The sequence below is a fragment of the Hippocampus guttulatus genome, chromosome 19 (assembly GCF_054856545.1).
Source record: "Hippocampus guttulatus isolate MCC_2025c chromosome 19, RoL_Hgut_1.0, whole genome shotgun sequence".
In the NCBI taxonomy this organism is placed as follows: domain Eukaryota; kingdom Metazoa; phylum Chordata; class Actinopteri; order Syngnathiformes; family Syngnathidae; genus Hippocampus; species Hippocampus guttulatus.
In genome coordinates, this window is record NC_141279.1 from 3,581,182 (window position 1) to 3,604,394 (window position 23,213).

A 23,213-nucleotide genomic window follows, 5' to 3' on the forward strand; every position below is an offset into this window, starting at 1 on the left:
AACGTTGCTTGAAAAAATTATGACGTTATTATGAATATGAACAAAATGGTTATTATTATCAAGTCATTCAGTGTGACTTTAGAATACGAACAAGTATCTTGTTCTCCACTGATTCATCTGAAAGGATGAACGCGAGCTTTTCAGGTGCCCAAGGAAGAGTCTTTGTGACTTCCCGAGAACTACATCCTGTAATTTATGTATTCAAAGCTACCATGCAAAATGCCCGCCTTCTCCCTTGACATGATTTGTAACCTAATCTCTTTCTTCATGTGCGATTTTACGACATACCTTTACACGCTGTACATAAAATGTGCCCGAAAAAGCAAAGGAGCCTGCCGCGATTCTCATTAAGGTTTAACTCGGTTTAATTTCAGTTGTAACATCTGAATATCCGCCGCTGGCTCCCATCTTTTTTCTCTATATCAAACTCGCGGCCCAGGGGCCAGATGTGGCCCGCTACATCATTTCATGTGGCCCGCGAAAGCAAATCAAATTTCATGATGTTTGCTAAAATGTGTTGCAAAATTTCAAATTCTCATTTGTAATAAATAAGTGTAAGCATTTTTATTTGTTGCCAAACCCCTCATTACAGTAACTTAAATAATAAACTGTTATTCTTGACCTCTTTCATAACAGCCCTCCAAGGAAACTAACTAAACTCAGGTCCGCGACAAAAATTTAGTTTGACACCCCCGCTCTACACATGACACTTTTTTTAAATGTGAAGAGTTAAGAAAAAAAAATCCTTCTCCCAACACCTGCAGCAACTGCACCTGACAGAGCAGTCAAAGAACTCCCACAGGACTTCCTCAGAAGACGTTGCCTACAGAGACCCCCGCGAGCACGAGTCAAGTCAGACACCCAAATCTGCTTCGAGCACAGAGCATTGAGTATACACCCGACGTTCTGCAACACTGACTCTCGGCACATCAAAAATGTTCGATGTGCCCCAGAAGAATTTTCTTCAATCTTCACGACAGGAAGTGAATTTTAAACCGGCAGGACGATTAAACCGTGCCGTAAAGGTTTTCCACGGTGAGCCATTCAAAGGTCCTGATGCATATTCACCGGTATCACTGAGCCGCGTTAGACGGGAATGAGGCGACCCTTTTATTGTTTCAAGGCCAGCGCTGCACAGCCATCCATTCTATTGAACGACTTCATCACTCTGCAAATTGTTTGTTCGGGACGCCCCTTGCTTTGGGTTTGGCGATGCAAAAGCACGCACTGTGTGTCCGGATGAAAAAAGTGCAATGCAAAGCAGTCAGTCACCTTGCGGGAGGAGTTCAATGTCAAATGCATTTCGTGAAGAGCTTTGTGACAGCACAATAAAAATGTGCAGTATTGTGTTCAATATATATATATATATATATATATATATATATATATATACTGTATATATAAAGTAAAAAAAAATATCCTTTTTTGGGGGGTCTAATTTAAAACAAATCTGGATTCATATTTTATTTTGCCTAACCACTTGATGAAATAAAATGGAGTAAATTTATTTTTTCATAGCATCCGTCCATAGAGGAGATTAACAAACAAACAACACGAACGCCCGTTTCATGTCAAGTAATTAAACTGTGACTTCCAAAGGCACGTGCTTGATGTTTGCGGGTTTTAGCGACATGAATTGGGTCTTTGGATGCGTTCCCTGCGCAATGCAGATAGGAGTCTCCCTGACAGACGAAAAGCATCAGTTGTGTGCTGCGCCGCGGTTTTCAGTCGTGACTGAATTTTCTGAACTCATGTAGATTTAAATCCCTCATCTGTTGCTTTTATTTTTTTTTCTGAAAATGTGGATTTTCAAGGTGTGTGTGTGTGTGTGTGTGTGTTGCAGAATAAGGTGATGAGCATTGATGCTGTGAAGGTCAAACTGCAGGTGAGAAAAAAACTCTTCATTCACATAAAATCTTTTTTTCTCGATTTATCCAAAAGCTCAATGCCCTGCTGCGGTGTTTTCATGTGTTTGTGAAATAAAAGTTTTATGATTTAAAATTCAAATGTAGCCTGCAGATTTTGCAGCGTGCATTGCTTCTATAACCTCTGGCCAAAACGAAAAAGTCGCCACTCGTGGAGGGTGATCGTTTAAATGTTTAATTTTGGAGGGGGGGCCGGGGGGGGGGGGGGATTACAGGTGGACTACAAAAGAGTTTGGTTCAAATGCTGCTAATATAAGTAAAAAAAAAAAATGTTGCAGTCAGTCCCAGAATTATGGGGGGGGGGGGACACTCCACCAGTACATGTTCTCGAACTGAGAATTTTTTTTCCTTGAAATTGAGTTCAATACGTGGGGTGGGGTTCTTAAAGCCAGAAACGCAGCTTTTTAAATAAAAATTTTGTTGATTAAGTCATGGCCTTTTTTTTCCCCCCCTCCAAAGTTAAACGTCGAAATGCTCGTCTTCCAGTCGCAGTGATTCCATAATTCTTGTCAGTGTTTGTATACACTTTTAGTTGCGTTGGATTAGTGAATAATCCTCCCTGGCAATTTAATGACTCTCAAATTCGTCTTTATCAATCAATTAGCTTTTTCCTCTGCCCGAGTGAAAACAGAAGAAGGGAATAGCTGACAACACCGATCAAACGTGGGCCGTTATCGGCAAGAGACACAGACAGGCTTGCTGATGAATTAGATGAAATCTGACGGTTTTTCCATCTCTGTTGCCCAAATTCTCACTCTATTCATCTGGCTCCTTTTATTTAACCGGAGGTCTGTGTTCATCAGTCAGACCGTCGTTCATCGAAAATATTACAGCTCATTGCTCAGGACTGATTTGCAAGAAAATGCCATGCGTTTCATTTTGTTCAACGTGGGTTGATAGCTTGACGCAAAGTGCAATGCTAATTGTTCCTCATGAGACCTTGCACCTTTTTGTCATATTTTTTGAGGGCTATTAGAAGAAAAAAAAAGTCAATTTGAAAGCACTTGACACCGATTGCACAGAAACCTGCTCCTGTTAACAAACTCGTTCATTCCCAAAGACGTACTTGTATGTCTTTTCGGACCGTCACACGTTCAATCCCAGGTCGACTTATTTTTTGGGTATAAAATGGCTACTATTGAATTAAATATGTAGGGCTAGTTACAAACAGTACACAGTAAGCAGGATGCTTTGCTTTTCTTTTCTAGATTTGGGACACTGCTGGTCAGGAGCGATTCCGAAGTGTCACACACGCGTACTACCGCGATGCTCATGGTAAGACTTGTTTTTACGTTTGACTTCCTTTCACGGAAGCTGGGGTCTGTCTCATTTATACGATACTACGACGGCATTTTCGACAGACATGATGGGCCTCTGTTGGACCCTCTCAACTGTTGCGGTTACTGTATTTTCCGCACTACAAGGCGCTTCGGAGTACAAGACGCAGTTTCACTTAATGGCCTATTTTAAAACTGTTTTCTTATATTAAAAGGCGCATAGAATAAAACGGCAATATTGGCTGCAGCTGCGCTATGCATCCACTAGATGGAGCTCTGCTAAAGGGAATAAAATCCAAAACAATACACTACAACTTGATTTATATAGAGCTTTCACAACCGCCGCAGCTGGAACAAAGCGGCTTTACAAAACCTTTAAAAAAACTCTGTCTCAGAAATCAGAATCTTGATCCATATGGAAGGCAGAAAGCCTTTTAGTGACAACACCTTTTTCGGTCTCATCTGATTTGACAGCCTGCGTGTGCCCGTGCGTGCGTGTGAACCTTCCCTCGAGGCTCGCCGGGAGAACAGCAAAATGAGCCTCACACTGTCGGGGAGGAACATGTCGATCATACTTTCCCAAGTGTATGAAGTGACTTTTTGCCTGTCTCAGTCTCATCTCCAATAACTCCAGCGAGGACGAGAAGTATCCCTTGAGCCTCTCGGAAAAAGCAGGTGTTGAAACATTTGGGTACACGCTGTTCTAAAATCTGATCTTTGAGCCAAATCGAGTTAGTAGCATGAAAAGGAGCGCAAATGTTGTTTGTACGCCTTTACTGAAGTCGAGATATATATGTGCAGGTAATGTAATGTTATCCGTGTGTGTGTGTGTGGGCTGAGGCCGGGGCATCGTCAAATGGATCTGTCAGTTCTATTCAGCAATTTGCTAGCAGATGTTTAACAAGGCAACTGGGGAGTCTCGAACTGCTCTTTGGAATCGTCCAGTCTGTTACTGACTTTTAAACGAAAGTTCATTCAGTCTGACAGTCTGCATGACTACCGCGCCGGAGTTGGCAACCCAAACACGCTCGACGACGACACCGTCGATTCTTGTGAGATAACTGAACAATGCTCCGGCCTTGAAATGCCAAATTCCTTCAAGTGATAGAACTTGTGTATGAAGCTTAGGGCGTGGAAAAAAACAAATCTTGAAATCTCACGTTATCATTCAGCCCCAGATATGAGAGGTTAAAGGTTGTGTTTACATGACAGAATCTCACGTGGTGGTTTCAGAGGAAAGCATATTATTACAATCCTCAATCTGTTTGAGTTGTTGAATTCCCAACTTAACGATGCAAACAACCCGCGCGGCGAGCTGGCTTGTCGCTTGCGGAGCCCAAGTGCAGCATTGCCAGGCTCATTTGATGCAAAGGATGTTGCCAAGTGCAAGAGGTCCAGCTGCGTCTGGAACCAAGCTGCATCTCTCCCCGTCGCTTAGCGGAGCTTTGGCATTCTTCCATTTCCACAGCATGGAACAAAACCGCTGTGGTTGCAAAAAAAAAAGGAAAGAGAGAGGGAACGCATACTCAATGGGGAAGTCAAGTCATTTACTCGACGAGAAAGGGAGAAATATGTGAAAAAAGTGATGTGAGAGGGAAAAAAATATACTGCCTCTCTCCTTTTTTTTTTTTTTAAATCCTGGAAGGGAAAACAACCCTCTCCATACAAAACAATCACTTTCGAAGCACTGTGGAGCGGAAAGGAATATAAAGTCGGATTCACAAAAGCAGGCTGAGCGCATATTTTAACATGTTTTTGTCAATGCGCGCAATGTTAGGTTTACTTTTTATCATCGGCCCGAAAGTCAACTTATTTGCTCCGTTTCATGACAATAATTGTTTGGGGTTTTTTTTGCTCGCAAGTTCCACAATCGTCGCGATTGAAACCCGCGAATTGTTCGCGCTGTTCGAAAATAATGCAAATGAACCCGAGGCTCATTGGAACATTGATGACTTCAACTTGAATATCGTTGAGTGGGAAAACTTGTCATTGTCAGTTGCGTCTCATCACTTCAAAAAAAAACGAAATCCATTCAAATTTATGCAAATGAAGATCGGCGATTTTGAAAAACCGCATCCATAGTGAAGCCGCGTCAGTTGGCTTTAGTGTGCCGCTTCTCGCGGGCGGCGACAAATAGAGTCAACAGCTTCATTTTTAATACATTGAACAATGAAACACTCCGGTCTATTTTAGGCCCAGGTCAATTGGTCAAATCACCGTTTACTTTCATGGGAGTAGGAGGGCCCAAGGTCAGCGCGTGATTATTGATGAAGATTATCATCTCGGGAATGATGGATGGCAACTGTCGTTTTGTGGATCACAGCCCCCCTCCCTCCTCGTGTCCATCACCGGTCTACTTCTTAGCCACTCGGGCACTCGTCGATAGATTGCGCCGTGTAATCAACATACTCGACGTGGATGCAAAGCAAATGTCCGGCGTAGCGAATGAAGTCGGCGCAGAAGATTGAATCCGCGCTAATGTGTTGGTTATAGGCTTCCTCCGTTGTTTCCAAATTGCTTTCGCCCTTGCGCAGTTATGCTGTCACGATTTACCAAAGGAGACTTGCCGTGAAAGTCCGCGACTGACTGCTTTTCCGAGATCGTCTCTACCTTCTCAGGACAGGAAAATGTGCTTCAAAAATGACCCAAAAGAAATTATGTGAAAATAATCCGAGATACTGTACTTGTTGCGAGCGGGACAACGGACAACATGTGACACAAAAAACTGTCTTGAAATTTGGTGTCTGGGAGTAGCGTGTGCCAAAGAAGAAACGGATATGAATATTCATGATTAATAGCATCTAACTTGTTTATGTTTGCGTTCGTGTTTACCGCTAGTAATGTGGGTCACACCTTTCTGTGATCGTAGAGTAGGAAGTGGTGGGCATAAAGCTATAACGTGGAAGTCAACCCAAACATTTTCTGATGAAGAAAAGTTCGATGCAGCCCAACTAGTCGAAACACGGCATTCTTATTAATATACGAGTTAGACGGTAAAATCCACCCGTTTTTGTCCATCTCCGGTGGCGGCCATTTTGCCAGTTGCTGTCGACTGAAAATGACATCACAGTTGCTCAGGAGGTGACGACCAATCACATCTCACTTGTGTTCTAAAGCTGAGCCATGATTAGTCGTGACAAACACAAGTGAGACGTGATTGGTCGTCACCTGAGCGACTGTGATGTCATTTTCAGTCGACAGAACGTGGCAAAATGGCCGCCCCCTGAAATGGCTACAAGCACACGGATTTTGCTGCTTCGCTCATATTCCACAAACGCAATATGAATCAGAATGCTGTGTTCCGACTAATTGGGGTGTAGAGAACATATTATTATTATTATTATTATTATTATTGTCAAAAGTTTTGGGTCGACTTCCCCTTTAACTCGGTGCCCTTTTCTGAAGTGAAGTCAATTTGCAGTCGTTAATGGACCAAATCTGATGCATCTTACATGGACACATGTTCATCATGTATTACTTGAAAGCCTCGGCATGATCTCCCCGGTACTTGCATAAAAAAAGCCAGAAAACTATACCGACCGTGTAATTTGATCAGCATTCAACATCAAGTCCTCCAAGAAGTCATATAAAAGTGTTCACGGCTCAGAATGAAGTGACTGGAAATGTCTAAAGGGTCCAAAAGGCGGTATGGGGGAGAGACACCATGCATATAATCACTCAAAATTATTCTGCCAGATGAAGGCTGATCCAGCAGAGGAAATTAGTTGCGCTTGCCCATGTAGGTGTAATGATTCCATGTCTGACAGAGCATTATACTCCACACCCCGGGGGGGGGGGGGGGGGGGGGGTTGTGCTGCTTGAAGTGATTCTGCATAGCGGCAAGGTGCATTTGTAGATACATAATTGTACTGGAGTGTGTTCATACACAAGTTTAAGTGTGAAAGCTCGGCACTGCCATGGCGGCGGTTTGCAAAGTTCCTGCACTCGCGTCCTAAAATGTTTTGTTTTTGTCCTTCCAGCTCTCCTTCTTCTCTACGACGTCACCAACAAAGCATCATTTGATAACATCCGGGTAAGGAAAATGACTCATTTTGATTCCTCTCACGTTGGAAGTTGTCGCCGATGAATCGGATGATGACACGAGACGTTTTTTGACATGCAGTTAAAAACTTGAATGTCTCGTCCCAAAACGACTACCTCTGCCCTTCATGTCTCTGAAACATTATATATTCTATGCATATATTTTTTTTGCAATAATTACATTTTTTTTGAATTACAATATTTCTTTAAACCCTTTTTTCCCTGACCTTCTGTGCATACAAAATGACAAATGGCTCATTTATTCCAAAATGTCTTCTTTTGTAATCCAGATGTGGAAACAAATGATGATGCACGGAAATTAGAGCTAACCCCCCCCCCCCCCCCCGCCTCCACACACACACAAAATGGACTCTTCCCTTTGTAGTCGGAATGCAATTTCCCCCCTCTGCCCCATTTGTTGCCAGTCCCTTCATCCATTTTGGGTGAATTGCTGTCCCTTTAATTAACACAAAATGGAGTTAGTATGATCAAGGCGAAGAAACATCTGGGAAGCCCGGCTGGTGCACTTACAGCACATTTGGAGTCGTGCCGAGTTGTTGTTTGTCTGGTGTGCGCACAACTGCCATCACTGGGATGCGGCGCTCTCTCAACACACACGGTGGACAACCGGTTAGCATGTCGGCCTCACAGCACAGAGTTCCAGGGTTCGAGTCCGGCTCCGGCCTTCCTGTGCGGGATTTGCACGTTCTCCCCATGCCTGCGTGGCTTTTCTCCGGGTACTCCGGTTTCCTCCCACATGACAAAAACACGGCCGTTTAATGGAACGCTCTAAATTGTCTCCCGGTGTGAGCGCGGATGGCTGGTTTCGTCTTTGTACGCCCTGCGATTGGCTGGAAACCGGTTCAGGGTGTCCCCCGCCTACTTCCGCGAGACAGCTGGGATAGGCTCCAGCACACCCGCGACCCTTCTGAGGAGAAGCGGATAGGAAAATGGACGCATGGAGTGATTTCATCCTCTTTCTACGGACTGTTAACACAGTCTTTAATTTCTCGTTTGTCGTCTTCAATTTTGCGCGGACGAAAGTAACGCTCTGAAATTCTTTCCATAAATGCGGCTGACTCCTGTTAAATAAAAGATGAAAACACTTCGCCTTAGAGCTCATGATGAAGGCCTGATGTGCGTCGTAGATGGGTCTAACCCAACAAGTATCACTTTTTCACATCCAGGTGTAAAAAGAATTTCCCCACTGTTTAAAAAAAAAAAAAAAAAAAAAAATCTCACTCTTTTAGCTGTGACAACACGAGGTGATCTCATTTGCATAACATCTGCTGTCAAGTCTCCTCTTCATTATAGTGTGATTGAAATCGCAATTTCATCTTCTTAACATCCCTCGTAAAGAGCGTTTTTCTTTGCTGCCTACTTCTTTTTCCCGTCATCAACACTTCCGAATGAGGACGAGCAAAGTAAAGAGGTGTTATTTATGGAAATGTTCCTCATAGGCTCCAGTCCATAATTGCACGCTGCAGTAGGCCGGGCTGATGCGGCCCACGATGTCGCTGCCATTTCCCACTGTGTGAATCCATTAGCGGCCCGCTCTCGGGGCGAAGGCCACCGAGTATTTGGAGGGAAATGGAGAATCGGCATTCAGTGATATATATATATATATTTTTTTTTTCTTCTCAAGCTCAACAGCTCTCATTCTCGTTAGTCAATGAAGCGGGCTGCTTTTTCAGACAGCGTTATTCCGCTTTCTATGTCATCCGTCGCAGATATTACGTTCCATGCTTCCAGAAACCAAAATCTTTTCATTCCGTTTCAAAGCGGCTGTCCAAAATCGAAAAACAAAACAAGATGAATGCGATCCCTTCTTTCCCTTGAAATGGGATTGTTGAATCCAGAGACGTTGACGTGAAGGGCTCCATTCTGACTTCATTTGGAATCATGACAATTTATTTCGAGATATTTCTTTTTTTTTCAGTGAAGTACATTTTTTTTCCCCCTTTAGTGTGAAAGCGACCGTACTGTAATTTACAGCAAGATGTGCCTGTCTCTTCAGGCAACAGAGAGCGCTCACGTCGTCTGTCGTCACCGTGGTAACGACATACTTCAGTCACATTTCTACACATTGTCCTTTCCAAAGAAGGGAATGCCACGATTTGGGTGAAACAAAGACATGAAAGCTTATTGTTTTTCTGCGGAGGTTTTTTTTTTTCAGGGCTCTCATGCAGTCGAATATTTTTAAAAAATGTTTTTTTAATTTTTTTTTTTTTTGAAATGTGTTAGCCTCAAACTCAAATTGCATGTGGATTTTTTTTCTTCAAATCAGTCTTTTGCTCGCCCAAGCACATTTTATTTTTTATTTTTAAATGTGATAGCTTCAAATTCAAATTGCATGTGGATTTTTTTTTTCTTCAAATCAGTCCTTCTGCACTTTTTTTTTTTAGGAATTGGACCATGACTAAAATGAACTGACACACCAATGATGGCATATCCAACAACACGAGGAGACCGCACGGGGTGCACATTTTTTTTATTTTGATGAAATGGTGGATGCTCCAATTTCTTATGGAATTTTCCGATTGCTCATTCACTCGATGAGTCTCGAGCTAATCCGTTACCGAGCTTCGTATCAGCGCCGTACAGCTGTCTGCCTGCGTGTCACTTCTACATCACGTTCGTCAAAAAAGGCCGCCGATTTGCACCTGCGCTCACCTTCTTGAATCAAGTGGTTTATTGCTACCCTTGAGACTTTGCCATTCCAAAAAAAAAAAAAACGTGAGTCAGGCGTGAGAATTGTGGCTTACTGTATATTTAAAAAAAAAACAAAAAAACACATCACAATCATTAAGTGCATGGCGTGACCGATGATTTTGATTCCCGCTTTGTGTGTTTAAGAAGATAGCCATGTTAGGTCGGCGTTGGAATCGCCGGTGACAACAAAATGTTTCTGCTTCTGCATTATTTGATAAAAGAAGTTGTTTGCCCAATGGAAGCAAGGCGGAGAGAGAGCGGGGGGGGGGGGGGGGGGGGAGCTTTTTATTGAAGAAAAGAGCGCCAGCCGATTGGCAGGCAGGTTGCTGATGCTCCTCAAGGTCATTGCTTTTGCTAAGAAGCGGATTCATGCTGTCCAGCTTTCTGTTTGTCTGTAAAATGATATTTTTCTCATTTATGGAAGCATATTTATTGATTCCCTCCGTCTTCTGTGCATTTCAGGTTGACTGAAAATGGTCATTTTCTCGTTCTTGCTTTTTCCCTTCCCCCGAAGCGTTATCTCTTTAAACCGAAATATTTCATCAGCTGATTTCTGTCTTCTTTTGGTACCAAAGATTCCAATGTGTTGCTCCAGTTTCTCAGCAGATGTCTGTCTTGTGAATACCGAAAAGGAAGTTAAAGAGGTCTAACATGAATTTTGGAATACCTGGTCCCATCCGTGTTTGTTCTCTCTCCACATTTCAAGGCGTCATATTATCAATTGAGCATTGATCGGTTGGGAATTGACGATTAAAGACAACTTTGTCACATTTGCATCCTTCCACATCTGTCTAAAGTCTATACTTATTTAAATGTTGTTTTTTTTGACAATGCTGTTTTGGTTTGCAACCATGCAACTACCAGCCTGCCTTCACCAGAAAAAAAAACAACCCCTAAATGTTCTTTTCAACAACCATTTCAAGCCCCTTAACACACAGATTTTTTTTTAAACAGACTTCAAACATTAATACAGATTTAGAGGCCAAGTATTTGATCGAAGTCTCGTTTTTCCGATTCTTTTGTCCGATTGACAGTCACACCGAAGTCCATCCGTAAAGCAGAGCGTCACCGCTGTTAAAACATCCGTTTGATTTGAGGCCCAAAAAAAACCTCTGATTCTGTGAATATACACTTAGTTGAGAGAGCAAAATATCCCATTCGACGAAATAGGCAAGCAAAACTTTGCTCCAAAGAATTTGCATACAACAGACGAAAAGAACAAAGGGGCAGGCTATATTTAGAAAGGGGCTGTTTGAGACTTCTGTGCAGCGTACGGTTGGGGGGGGTCTCAGCATTTCTTGGCGTGTGCCTGCGAACTGCCATCCCACCATTGCCTTGCCTGCAGCATTGCCTCAAGACTGCTCAGCAGTTTTGTATCCCCAAGAGACGCACGCCCCTGCTCTTCTCAGTGGGCCAAACCCAGATTTATAAGTCTGAATCCCTCCAAACTTTTCCAAAGCTTAAATTTTTTTTTTTTTTTTTTTTTAGGAACATGATCACATATTTTCATACATTTACATTCGTGGAGGTAATAATAGGCACCATGGCAAGAAAATATGTACTTTTTTTTTTAATCTCATTTTTTCATAAAAGTAGCTTATTTTGTACTATGAGTTGTCGGCAACATAATTCCTTGTCTCCCACATGTCAGCAAAACGTAAAATGATCATGCCCAGTGTTGTATGGAAACTGCATTAGTGAGTTGGTGATGCAGACTGGCTACATTGCTTCACTCAATCTTTACGTATATAGCATATGTAATGTACGTGTGTACAATTGTACTCAATTTTTTACATACCTTGAATTTCTTGTGAAGAATTAATAAAAAAAATAGTAACTTCTATGTGAACACAACGCTCATATCGCCAGAGTAGCCAGGTGGGAGGAGGTAGAAATATCTTTGCGATCTGAGGCAATTGCTCCTCAATCTCCTCATTGAACGGAGACGTCTACGAAACATGTCACGTCATTGCTGCGCATAAGAAATGAACCGTCTGCGTGGCTGAACGACGACTTTTCACCACAAACGTCCACTTTATGCTTCAAATTGGATTGAATTAAAGTCAAATCTAAAAACGACAACTGTTATTCAGAACAAACAGGCCAATTCTGCGCGCAGCGACTCTGGCAGCACATTTTATATGGTTAATGTGAGGTTGTGTGCAGAGAAGGGGGGTGGGGGGGGCGGTAGACAGAACATCTGATGGCTGGAAAAAAATTAATACATACACTATAATTAAAATAAATACATGGTGGTGTTATGAAGAGCTCACAAATATTTGAATTTTTTTTTTTTTACAAACTCCAGGTACTGATAAAATCTAGAAAATGGGGGAAAAAATCGATTTAAAAAAAATCATACCTTGCAACATTACGGCTATTTTTCGTCTGTTTAAAAATGTCAAGAGAGCCGAGCATACCATCTTTATTTCAATGGCAAATCATTCCAAAAAGCAATCAATGTAAAAAAACAACAAAAAAAAACGTTGCCAGGAACAAAAAAAAAAAAAAGGCAACAATCTTGCACAAAATGCTCAGACTTTTTGCAGAAGGGACCAAGGGTGTAAGAACAGTCATAAAATGGATAAAACTAAAAAGTTTAAAAAATAAGAAATAAATACCACCTTGAAAGGGGACATATAATGGAAACCTTTGAACTGCTTGTACCAAAAGCGTCGGATCTCTGAATACTCGTTGTATCTCAAATGTGTAATGAAACGTAGTACCTCCCTCTTTTGCGACGGCCTGGCTACACGGCAACGCTACCTTCTTCAAAGCTAAACGCTAAGCAGAGCTGCAATGTTGGATGCGCAGATTAGCATGACCTAGCTCCTGAAAACCGGCACATATTTGAACTTGAATCTTTGGTGTCCAGGTAACTTGCAAACCCGTAGGAGTGGTGGGCGCGAGCAAACTCATTTGCCGAATACAGAACCGCCCACTCAAAACCTGATCGCATCCGTGCTCTGTAATTATTTTTGAATTGATGGGGAAAAAAATTGAATATGTCTGGCTTGAAGTTAAATAGTTATAACCGGTTCTTGGTTCCATCACTTTACTTTCTTCCATATGAGGGGGAAAAAAAAAAATTGGAAATCAGATGAAGGCCAGTAAATGGATTGTGTTTATTCATCGCTTTTTAAGCGCATCTCATTTATTTTCGCATACAGGCCGCAGTGGTTCTCAGCCTGTTGTGTTTTTGCTTTTGGCTTTATCACACTGTAAATAATTTCCTCTTGCTCCGTTTTATGGGGGGCACACGTTGGGCGCTGCCACGAATGAGCGATGAGTTGCGCTATTTTTCTTGTCAAAGGACTTTTTTCCGGAACGGCCGGTGGCGTTTTACGCGGGCTCGGGCTCGCCTCCTCTCCGCCGCGCGCCTCAGAGAAGACGTCGTCGGCTTGGGCGGGGCGGAGCCGCACCTCGCGGAGCTCCTCGAGGGTCACCGCAGGCGTGGATCTGAGGAAGGCTAAGGAATCCGAGTGGTGGCGACGGAACTGTTTACCTTTGAAGCGGGGAGGAGTTTTCTGTCTGGGGTCAGGTGGAGATATGTCGGATAGAACCAAATCGGGATCGGGAATGATAATGGGCAGCGGCGTCTGAAGGGACAACCGATGAGTGTGAGCCCGTTTGGAGGAGATGCTGGATTTGGGGCGGAGCTTCCAACCGAGCGGGTCATGTCCTGTTATGACAGACGTCCGAACAGGAGAAGACGATGCGGATGTCGGCAGATGAGTAGCGGAGCCGATCCCGGTAATCGGACTGGAGTAGCGTTGTCGGGGACAACGAGATTGGCAGCGAAGAAGGGAGACCCCCCGCTGAGGAGGCTGCGGCTCCCTGGTGTTTTTCTTGAGGGTAATGATAGGTGAGGCGTCGCTGTGGCAACAATCGGTGGACCAACGGCGTCGATGAGAGCAGGAGGTCAGGCCGGAGGTGGAGGTTGTGCGGTCTGATTGCCGTCCGGCTTCCTCTTGGTTCGTTGTGACCGGATCGAGTCTCTCGTTGCAGCCTTTGGGCTGCGTGACGTCCTTCTCGGACCTGCACTTGGCCGGACAGTCGGCGGCATTGTGAGCAGTGAGGCTCGTATTCATCTTATTTGGAGATTTTCAACATTCAAGTTAGTTGAGGTGGTCACGCGCAACCTTTGGGGAGGAAAGAGAGAAAGTGAGAAGGGAAGTTTGCAAAAGAGGAACTGGCGACACTCCTGACACTGCTTGAGTAACGTTTCACCGCTTCTTTCTTTTTCACAACCAAGCGGTTGCCATGGCGCCCGGCATCAATATGAAAGGACGTTTTTGTTTTGTTTTTTATAAGCAAAAGTTGCGGTTCTTGCTAAAGCAACGTGGCCCGCTCCGTTCCATGCATAATTTTTTTTAAAACCCGACCGGAGCAAGATTCACATCTGTGTCATACGTATGGCATTCATTCCGTTAGTTTACGCCAGCTGCACGCCAAGCGAAGCGAACCAAATGAAACGAGACAACGGCGGCCAAATTACAGCCGGCACCTGCTCCTCGCGCCGACCAAACTGTTGCAACAAAAAAAAACAAAAAAAAGAAAACTCACAAAATGGCGGACAATGTTGTGTTGAAGCAAAAATTTGATTGCCCTCATCACTGTCGATAATATCAATCATAACCACTTTGATTGATCGCATGAACACCAAATCTCATGCATCCCTCTTGCTGCCAGAAAGATCCTTTGTCACTCGTAACATTGATTCCAATCCAAATATGTCAAATCCCGCTTACCCGCAGTCCTGCGTCGATGTGACACCTCAGATGGTCTGGACGGACCAAATTTTCTCCTCACCTACTTTTGGCATTTGTGAAATCTCCCCACCCAGAGACCCAAGTCCAACCCTAACCACAACTTCCTCAAATTGTTTCTTGCGCGCACAAATTCGGGGGGGGCGGCGAAAGGGAAGTTGAACATTTAGAACGTGGCAGGCATTCATCTTTAAATTACGCAACAGGATAACGTAATTGATTTCGAAAGCACATTGTGATGATATTATTTGACATGGGGACTACATTCTATTTCATCACAATTTTATGAATATGTTTACTCTGAAGATTTCATGAGAATGCCTTTTTGGAGAATCGGTGAATTGAATTCCTGCAGAGTAGTTGAACTCGTTGTGACAAATGCTAGGTCGCGTTAGCAAATTATAAATATAAATGAAATGGTCAGGGAAGATGTATTTTAGCCTGAGAGGTCCCAATCTAAAAGGAAGTCTTATATCCAGTGATTAGATTTACTTGTCTGTCTGGCATCTTCATGACCTCATGGCTAAAATCAATGAAAACAAGTCCAGTCTACTTCTGTTGGGTGCCCATCACCGTAAAAGCAAATTTTACACAAATGGACTTTATTTTACTCCAAGATCGATGGAATGGAGGAATGTTTTTTTTTCTTCATTCTGATCATTTCCAATGAAGTTTCATTTTCCATATTCTATAATATCAGAATTCCTCCAGCTTTGGCTGAAACGACCTCGTAGACCGCTCGCTCCCACTTAAGGTTCACTGTCAGACTAAACATTTGCTTGACGTTGTATTTAAAACAACCGTATAAATGTATTGGGAGTGTCAGCTGGCTTAATGCTAACGCATAATGCCAAACGCCATAGAAGGGCTAACGAATAGCAGCGATGTTGCAGCTTCTCTTGGGTAAACAACCTAATTCAGCAACCTGACTTGAAGCGTGTTTTGCTTTTGAAATGCAGCAGTAATGCCCGCGCAAGTTAGAATATGACACTCTTCGACGCGTCGCAAACGCTGTCTATAATTGGATCCCTTTCTGGCTCCCAAAGCTGTTTGATTCTCGTCGAGCAACTAAAAATACATTCTGAGGACCTGTTTGCATCTCTTTGTGCTCGTAGATGAGAGTAAAACTTCTTTTGACCTCGACAGCAATCACAGTCCATCACACGTGGGCTACGACACACCAAAACACCCGCGCGCGTGCGCGCACACGTGCCGCCGACTCCTGCTTCCCACCTGCAGCATGAACTCTCATTCTCCGTGATGGCTTTGAAGCTAGATCACATCCAATTTTAGAAGCCGTGTTCCTTCTGTCACTTTCTTGTCATCCACCCACTGGCGAGCTTTTTCGAGACCATCCCAGTAATTGGCAGGTTGTCGACAGTCAAGGCCGCTCGTTGCACTCACTGCCACTATCACGATGTAATGAAGGAATGTAAACCCGAGCGAGAAGGGAACGAGGCTTTGGGTAAACCTGCGGATGAAGGCAATGATTATGTGAATGGGATTCACTTGACGATATTCTGAATGGGATGGAGCGGGCCAGAATCGGGCAAGGAAATGAAAATGTATGATTTAAGTCTGAAGTTGCCGCTCATGCTTTTCACCTTGTCACTGATCAAGCCTCAGACGAAGCTTCATGAGACAGTCTCTCGCCCTAATACTGAGTCAGACCAAAATCCTCAATGTGAAAACCCACTCCTTAACCCTTTCATGCGCCCTGTAATGCGAAGGAGCGGGCAGAATCGGGCAAGGAAATGAAAAAGTTTAATTTGAGACTCAAGTTGCCGCTCATGCTTTTCACCATGTTACTGATAAAGCCTCAAACGAAGCTTCATGAGACGGTCTCTCACCCTAATACTGAGTCAGACCAAAATCTTCAATGTGAAAACCCACTCCTTAATGCACACAAACACGATAACACTTGTCAGTGGATGCGTAGGTTATTTCTTTATCTTCTTCCCACGTCAGCTTCACTTCCTTTCAGCCAATGGAGGTGATTTGACACAACCCTGAACCACTCCAACATCATCCTCGCCGGTTTTCATCCATTCTCGGCGCGCTTTCGTTCAACCGAAAGTGGGCATTAGAGGGGCAGGGGATTCGAAAATCTTCCCACCACTTTACACAATTGCGTGTGTAAAGCCATTAATCCGCCCTCAACCCCCTCTCACGTTCATTTTACTGGCAATATCTACTCCAAGCTTTTTGAATTGTTAATGTACACGACTGGGGTGTGCCTAATTGGATTTTAGATGCGATCACACATTGCGCGTCTCCTCCAGAGAACACTAAGAGACAGTAATTACCCGAACCGATTAGGCCTACAATGATGTTGGCTAATTGGAAAAAAATATATATAGAAGTAGGACAGCGACTTTGCTGTAAATAACTATGCATTCGTAATTCACTTTGAGGAATAACACACCCTCATAATTGATAAAACAATGTCACACAAGTGTGATTGAAACGACTGGAAATTGTTGTATATTGTGGGCGGGGTGGGGGGGCATATGCAACGTCTTATTTGCTATTCTTCGTCTCATACGTGTGATAACATCAAGTACAATTCTATTGTGTCTTTGACGACAAGATAGAGTGCGTTGATCGCGTCCAAAGTGACGCTGGAGTCGGCGTCGAGCTTTTGCGTGTGTGCGTTCCTGTTTTATGTGTATGACGCTCGTCAATCGCCCACCGTTCTTTCGGCAAAGGCCGGCCATCTCCGGAACCACCCACGTGGAACTGTTGACGGATGAGATAACAGTAAAAGAGAGGTGTGGTTGTAAGACCCAAAGAAAAAAAACAATTTTCCTTTTTGACTTGCATTTATCCATCCATCATCCTCCTCCCTCTCCTGGTCCCTATTTCGAATTTCACACTCACTCTGACATCGTCTCTTTTTGCAGGCGTGGTTGACCGAGATCTACGAGTACACCCAGCAGGACGTCGTCGTCATGCTGCTAGGCAACAAGGTGAGACCTTGTTGTGGACGCCGTCGAAGACTGCTAGATAGATAGGAGTCAGCGAGACAAGGCCTCGAAGTCATGAAAGAGAGAGCGGCGAGGGTGGAACCGCTGATTTATGAAAAGTACTTTTCATGTTTTGTGGGCCTGATTTACACTTCAGATGATACAGTTGTTTGTTCACAGCTTTGGAAGCTTCTGGTTGGCGTAAAATGACACGTTTTCAGACTGTGAAACCTCTCCATTCGTCGATATACCGTATTGGCCCGAATATAAGACGGCCCTGATTATAAGACAACCCCCTGTTTTTCAAGACTCAAGTTTGAAAACAAACTTTTTGAACACCAAATTAATTTTTATACAGAAAATAATTACAGCACAATTGAAACAAATGATTGTAACACTATATTTGAGAGAAAAAGCATGTTATTTTGCCTCATTCAGATCTTAATATCGGAACATTTAAATATGTAAACTAAAGTGCAATCATATTCGTAAATGAATGGCTTCTGGTTTTTGAAATGTAAATTACATCATAACTTCTCCTCAGCTGCCGGTTAACCTGGCCGAACTTCGACCCACTTTTTCCAGATTGTCGCTACGTTTCTCCATTTTCTGTTATCTCTTCTTTCTTACCGCTATTTTTTATTTTTATTCTTCGTGACAGGGGTTCGCTTTGGCCTGGGGAGTCAAGTTCAGCATTCGCTTCAATGATATCTGGCGCCATCTAGCGTCATGAGTGGGTTTAATGTCTAGACCCCGAATATAAGACCATCCCCGCTTTTTCAATCTTACTTCAATGCAAAAAACACCGTCTTTTATTCGGGCCAATACGGTATATTATAATCCCAATAATTTAGCACGGCGTTGTAATGTAAAGCAGACTGATCGTATTGGCAAACTGAGTTATCGCTCATGACAGCAGTGCTCGGTTCTGTCGAGCATTCCAAACCAGCCCCCTTTTTTTTTTTCTTCCCTCCTTCTTATTTACAACTTGTTCTCTGATAATCCCACTGTACACTACCTGCCCGGAGTCCAGACGAAGGGGGAAGTAAGCAGAAAGATATATGGACACATCTCTTCACTATCTAAGAAGGCATCAGTTGCTCATGAGTGTTTGGCTCGGCATGCTGGTGGGAATAAAAAATAAAAAAAAACAGACATTTTCACCGGCTTCTCGAAAGAGGCTGCTGTCAAGGTCATGTCTTCCCAACAGTTGCTCCTGAAAGTGTACTTCAAATAAATTAAAAATAAATAAATGATGATCGCTGGATTTGAGCAGAACAATATCGGCCCCCACCTTAACCCCTTTCGGGGACAGCCGTCACTACAGTGGACAGCTGATCATGTGATCAGGTTACAAGTTGCATGAAAGGGTTAAATAGTCCCGGCCAAACAATCTTCATTTAACATTTAATATGGCACAATTTATTCTCAATTTTTTTTCCTTCCGCATTGCAACGACCCAATGTCGTCCCGGGAGTTATTTCCCTTGCAGATAGAAACATGCTGTGATGCTTTCCAGGCCGACTCCAACCATGACAGGGTGGTGAAGCGAGAGGAGGGCGAAAAACTGGCAAAGGTAATGCCGTCGTTATGCCTTCGAAAACCACAAATGCATCGTTTACACATTTCACGATTCTACACTTCAATCTGTCCCCGCTGTTTGAATTAGCGTACGTATGAATGCAGTCATGAACGCTCCTTCCTGTTGTTCTTGTTTACGTGGATGATTGGCGAAGTGGGAAGGCTTTGCCCACGTAATTTTCCAGCCCATTTCACTCAGATACGCTCCATGAGGTGCACAAGACTAAATGTGAGCATAAGTCGGAGGGGTGGGGTGGGGGTGTGGGGGACGCGGGGTGTTTGCCGAAGCGCATCAGCTGTCAATGTGGAGACACAAAGGAAGACGAGTGTCATGGTGGAACACACACGCTGAATCTCAATGTGAGACAAAGATCGCCATTAACTAAGGGGCAATGAAAGCCTCCGCTTTTGTTCGGTAATATGCTTATCGCACTTTGCACTGGCGGAGAGCTGCGTCACATTAAAACTCATTCAGTACCAGCCAATTCTAGACCAAGTCTGAAAAGACGTTTAAAAACGTCATTGGGAGTGAATGAGTTAAAATGTGTTTCTATTCATTTGTCCCTCTCCTGTAACGTGATCCTCATCGTAGAAATGTCTCTGATGATGCAGCGCCGTTCGACACCACGGCTAACTAATTATGCTGCTTTATCAGTGTATTCGTTGTTGGCGGTTATTTTCTTGTGAACGGAATACGGGCCAGAGTTTTTATTGTTATTATTAATGTTTTTTTGATGACTTCCTGTTTGTGATGTCATCATGGGAGAAAAACAGTCCCTCTTTCTTCATGTTCGATAATAGGTTGTGTTAGATTGTGCAAGAGGAGGAAAGCAAGAAAAACGTTATCGATGGAAACCGTTGCTGACCTTTTCACCGGAAGCCGAAACATCAGCTCCAACCATACATTTCTATTTTGTAAAGGCTCGCCTTGTTGCGCTGAAAGTTATTAGCCTGTGTGACTCGCGCGGGCCAAGTGAGCATGTTGGCGCCATCTCGGCTTACAACCGTGACAGAAGCATCATTTGAAAGCTACAAACGAGCGCACCCATTAACTCATTCACTCCCAAAGACGTTTTTCAACGTCTTTTTAGACTTGGTCCAGAATTGGCTGGTACTGAATGAGTTAAAATGTTGTCTCTCTCGCATTGTCTATAAAAACAAGCTGACACACCAACATATATTTGAACTCCCAAAAGTGAGTACACCCTTCAAGTTTTCATGAGACAACATTGAAGAAACAACACAATGCAATGAATCAGCATGCAGCTTGTGTAACGGTGCACAATGGCCACCCCCTCCAAAAAAACTCACCACCCAGCTCTTAATGTTAAAACGCTGGCAACAAAAGTGAGCATACCCCTCTGTGAAAAAGTCCACTTTGTTCGCCCACCCAGCCCCTCTCTTGTGTCATGTGACTTGTTTGTGTTAAAAGGTCTCGTAGGCATGTTACATTTCACGTCATCACTCTCGTTCTCGTCTCTGTGAGTTCAATAGTTTACCTCGTGGCACATAACTGAGATAACTGAAAGATCGGGTGGTGGGGGGAATCAATCAATAAATAAATAAAAGTTGCTCTACATAAGCTTTAACATTGCCATCACTGCGAAACTGGCTTGCATGACTGCATAGCGGTTTAGAGGACGGGTTCCAAAATGACGAATTGCAATGTGGCTAAATGCCATTACCTTCGGTGTTATTTGTTTTATTATTATTATTTATGTATTTATTTATAATGCAGGAGTTTGGGGTGCCCTTCATGGAGACCAGCGCCAGGTCTGGACTGAATGTCGAGCTGGCCTTCACTGCCGTGGCCAAGTGAGTCACACCTTCCAACCTCCATCTTACTTGTGTCCTGGTTCCCATTTCTCAATTTTTGCTCACTTTTTTTTTTCAATTGGGACTCTTCCACGGATAAACGCTCACTTAGGTGTAGAAGCTGTGTTTTTGCGACGGCTTGTTTTCCGTTCCCTCTCTGCAGCAATACGTCTGCCCCGGTGCATCGAGCGATATTGAAATGAGCTTAGCGCGAGCTCCATTATCATTCACTTTGAATCGTGCGCCTGTATGCACACACAGCAGCTCCATCGCATCCTTTCATGGGGAGCAGTGGCGCTTGTCCTTAATTAGAAGCAACTGGGATGGCGTTTCAATCCAAACGGATGTTGGCCTTCATCTTCCCAAATGTCACGGTGTGTCCCAAACCTGATCTTAACTGCAAAGTGTGCGGGAGTGAGGAAATGCAAAGCCACGTGAAAAGGTCAGAGCAATAAAGGCATCAGCTCAACTATCTATCGATCTTATGTGTCAAAGAAGGCAAAATCCAACAACATCTTTGGGCAATTTATCATTTCCAGTTGACAGGCATGAATATTTTTTTTGGGAGGAGGAAACCTAGTGTACCTGTAGGAACTGCTAGGTCCATTTGGAAGGTGATCAGTAGTCTGCCCCAGTAACCTTCTGAGCCCCCTGAAGCAGCCAACTATTTTTTTATTATTTTTTTAAATGATTTTTTTTCTGACTCTGTGATATTCACCATTCACACCGTCAACGTAGAAACTGAGCCTACATGTAAGCCTGTTACGATAACAACTATTTTAGAAGTATTGTGACGAGGACGACCTGCACCAACTGCGCAAGTCAGGCAAGTGAACCACTACACCATCAATTGACTATACATCAACTAAAATAAGTATTTTCTGGATCTAGAGGATTTTCTGTTGTGCAACCACTTGCCAAAATTAAATTCGGAAAATTCAACGCACTTTTTTTTTTCCCAGTGTCGCACTCCTTGCAGGGAGAGAGAAAGTTGATGGATGGATGATTTAACCCTTTCAGGGACCGCGGTCACTACAGTGGACAGCTTATGTTATCATTAATGGTGCATGAAAGGGTTAAAACACACCTGTTGGGCAAAATAGAAACATGACAAAATACCTGCCTTCCCTTTGAATCTCTCATCCATCCACCTTTTAATGCGTGCCAGTTTATGAGGATATGTCTCACAATAAACGGACACACTCAGTGCTGCTTTTCGAGTTAACAGACCGCAATTACCGGCCTGCCAATGGCTGGCGACCAGTCTTGCGCAAAGTCAGCTGGGATAGGCTCGAGTTCAACCTCGGCCCTAATGAGGACGGTTCCTATCGAAAACCATTGCGTGGCGTTACACGGCTTCTGTGTCTGTCTTTGTTAGGGAGCTCAAGCACAGGACCATGAAGGAGCCTGATGAGCCCAAGTTTCAGTTGCAAGAGTACGTCAACAAAGAAATGAGGACTGCCGGCTGCTGCCGCTCATAGAGTGCGTGCATGTGTGTGTGTGTGTGCGCGTGTGTATATAAAGGTAAGATACAGATGTACACGCCCATAAAATATTCAAGTCTGTGCCCCGGAAAAATGTTTTATTGTCTGAAGTTTAATGTTCCTCTGCAACTGTGAATGTAAAACGGAGCTTACGTCCATGTTATGCAGGCTTGTATCCACACACACGCCACTTCCACAGTTCTATTGTCCGTGTTAGTGCCCCCCTCACGGCATCATGAATGTGTCCTGTGCTGTGGCGTGCACATTTCCAATCTTTTTGTGAACTGAAGCTTTGTAGTTCGTAAAAGTCTTGGAATAGACATGCAAAGTACTCGAGTTGAATTTTCATGATGCTAATCACCCGAGAGGAACTGGAAACTAAAGAACACTTTGTACAGATGTTTCATTGTAACTCATGTAAGCTGGTTTTGTAATAACTGTTTTCTGTGTATTTGTTAACCAGCATTCCTGTAATGACAAATTAATGACAGCACATTGTATATGCCGTTTAAATGTGATCATCTTTGAAACTCAACAAATGTACAGCCAACTCATCTGTTTATTGTAAACTTGTAAAACACACATTGTAACTGAATTGAAATGGTATTTACTATTTACATTAAAGACAACAATGCAGACATGA

The 23,213-nt window shown here is 43.4% G+C and overlaps 2 protein-coding genes across 4 annotated transcripts in view; one reads left to right on the forward strand and one right to left on the reverse strand.

Annotated features, from left to right (window-relative positions):
• Positions 1-23,213, forward strand: part of rab26 (RAB26, member RAS oncogene family) — a 34,136-nt gene extending 10,923 nt beyond the window's left edge. For all 3 annotated transcript variants that reach the window (XM_086137851.1, XM_086137852.1, XM_086137849.1), the window contains exons 4-10: positions 1,844-1,885; positions 3,134-3,200; positions 7,183-7,235; positions 17,628-17,693; positions 19,210-19,266; positions 21,010-21,086; positions 22,465-23,213. In XM_086137851.1, coding sequence (XP_085993977.1) covers positions 1,844-1,885; positions 3,134-3,200; positions 7,183-7,235; positions 17,628-17,693; positions 19,210-19,266; positions 21,010-21,086; positions 22,465-22,567 — 465 coding nt within the window. In that variant the 3' untranslated portion in view covers positions 22,568-23,213. The remainder of the gene's footprint in view (positions 1-1,843; positions 1,886-3,133; positions 3,201-7,182; positions 7,236-17,627; positions 17,694-19,209; positions 19,267-21,009; positions 21,087-22,464) is intronic.
• On the reverse strand, positions 13,057-14,793 carry LOC147189580 (uncharacterized). Its single transcript, XM_086099564.1, has 2 exons — positions 14,707-14,793; positions 13,057-14,097 (listed from the first exon to the last, which is right to left on the reverse strand). Exon 2 carries the CDS (start codon positions 14,044-14,046, stop codon positions 13,081-13,083), a length of 966 nt encoding a protein of 321 aa, XP_085955690.1. The 5' UTR covers positions 14,047-14,097; positions 14,707-14,793; the 3' UTR covers positions 13,057-13,080.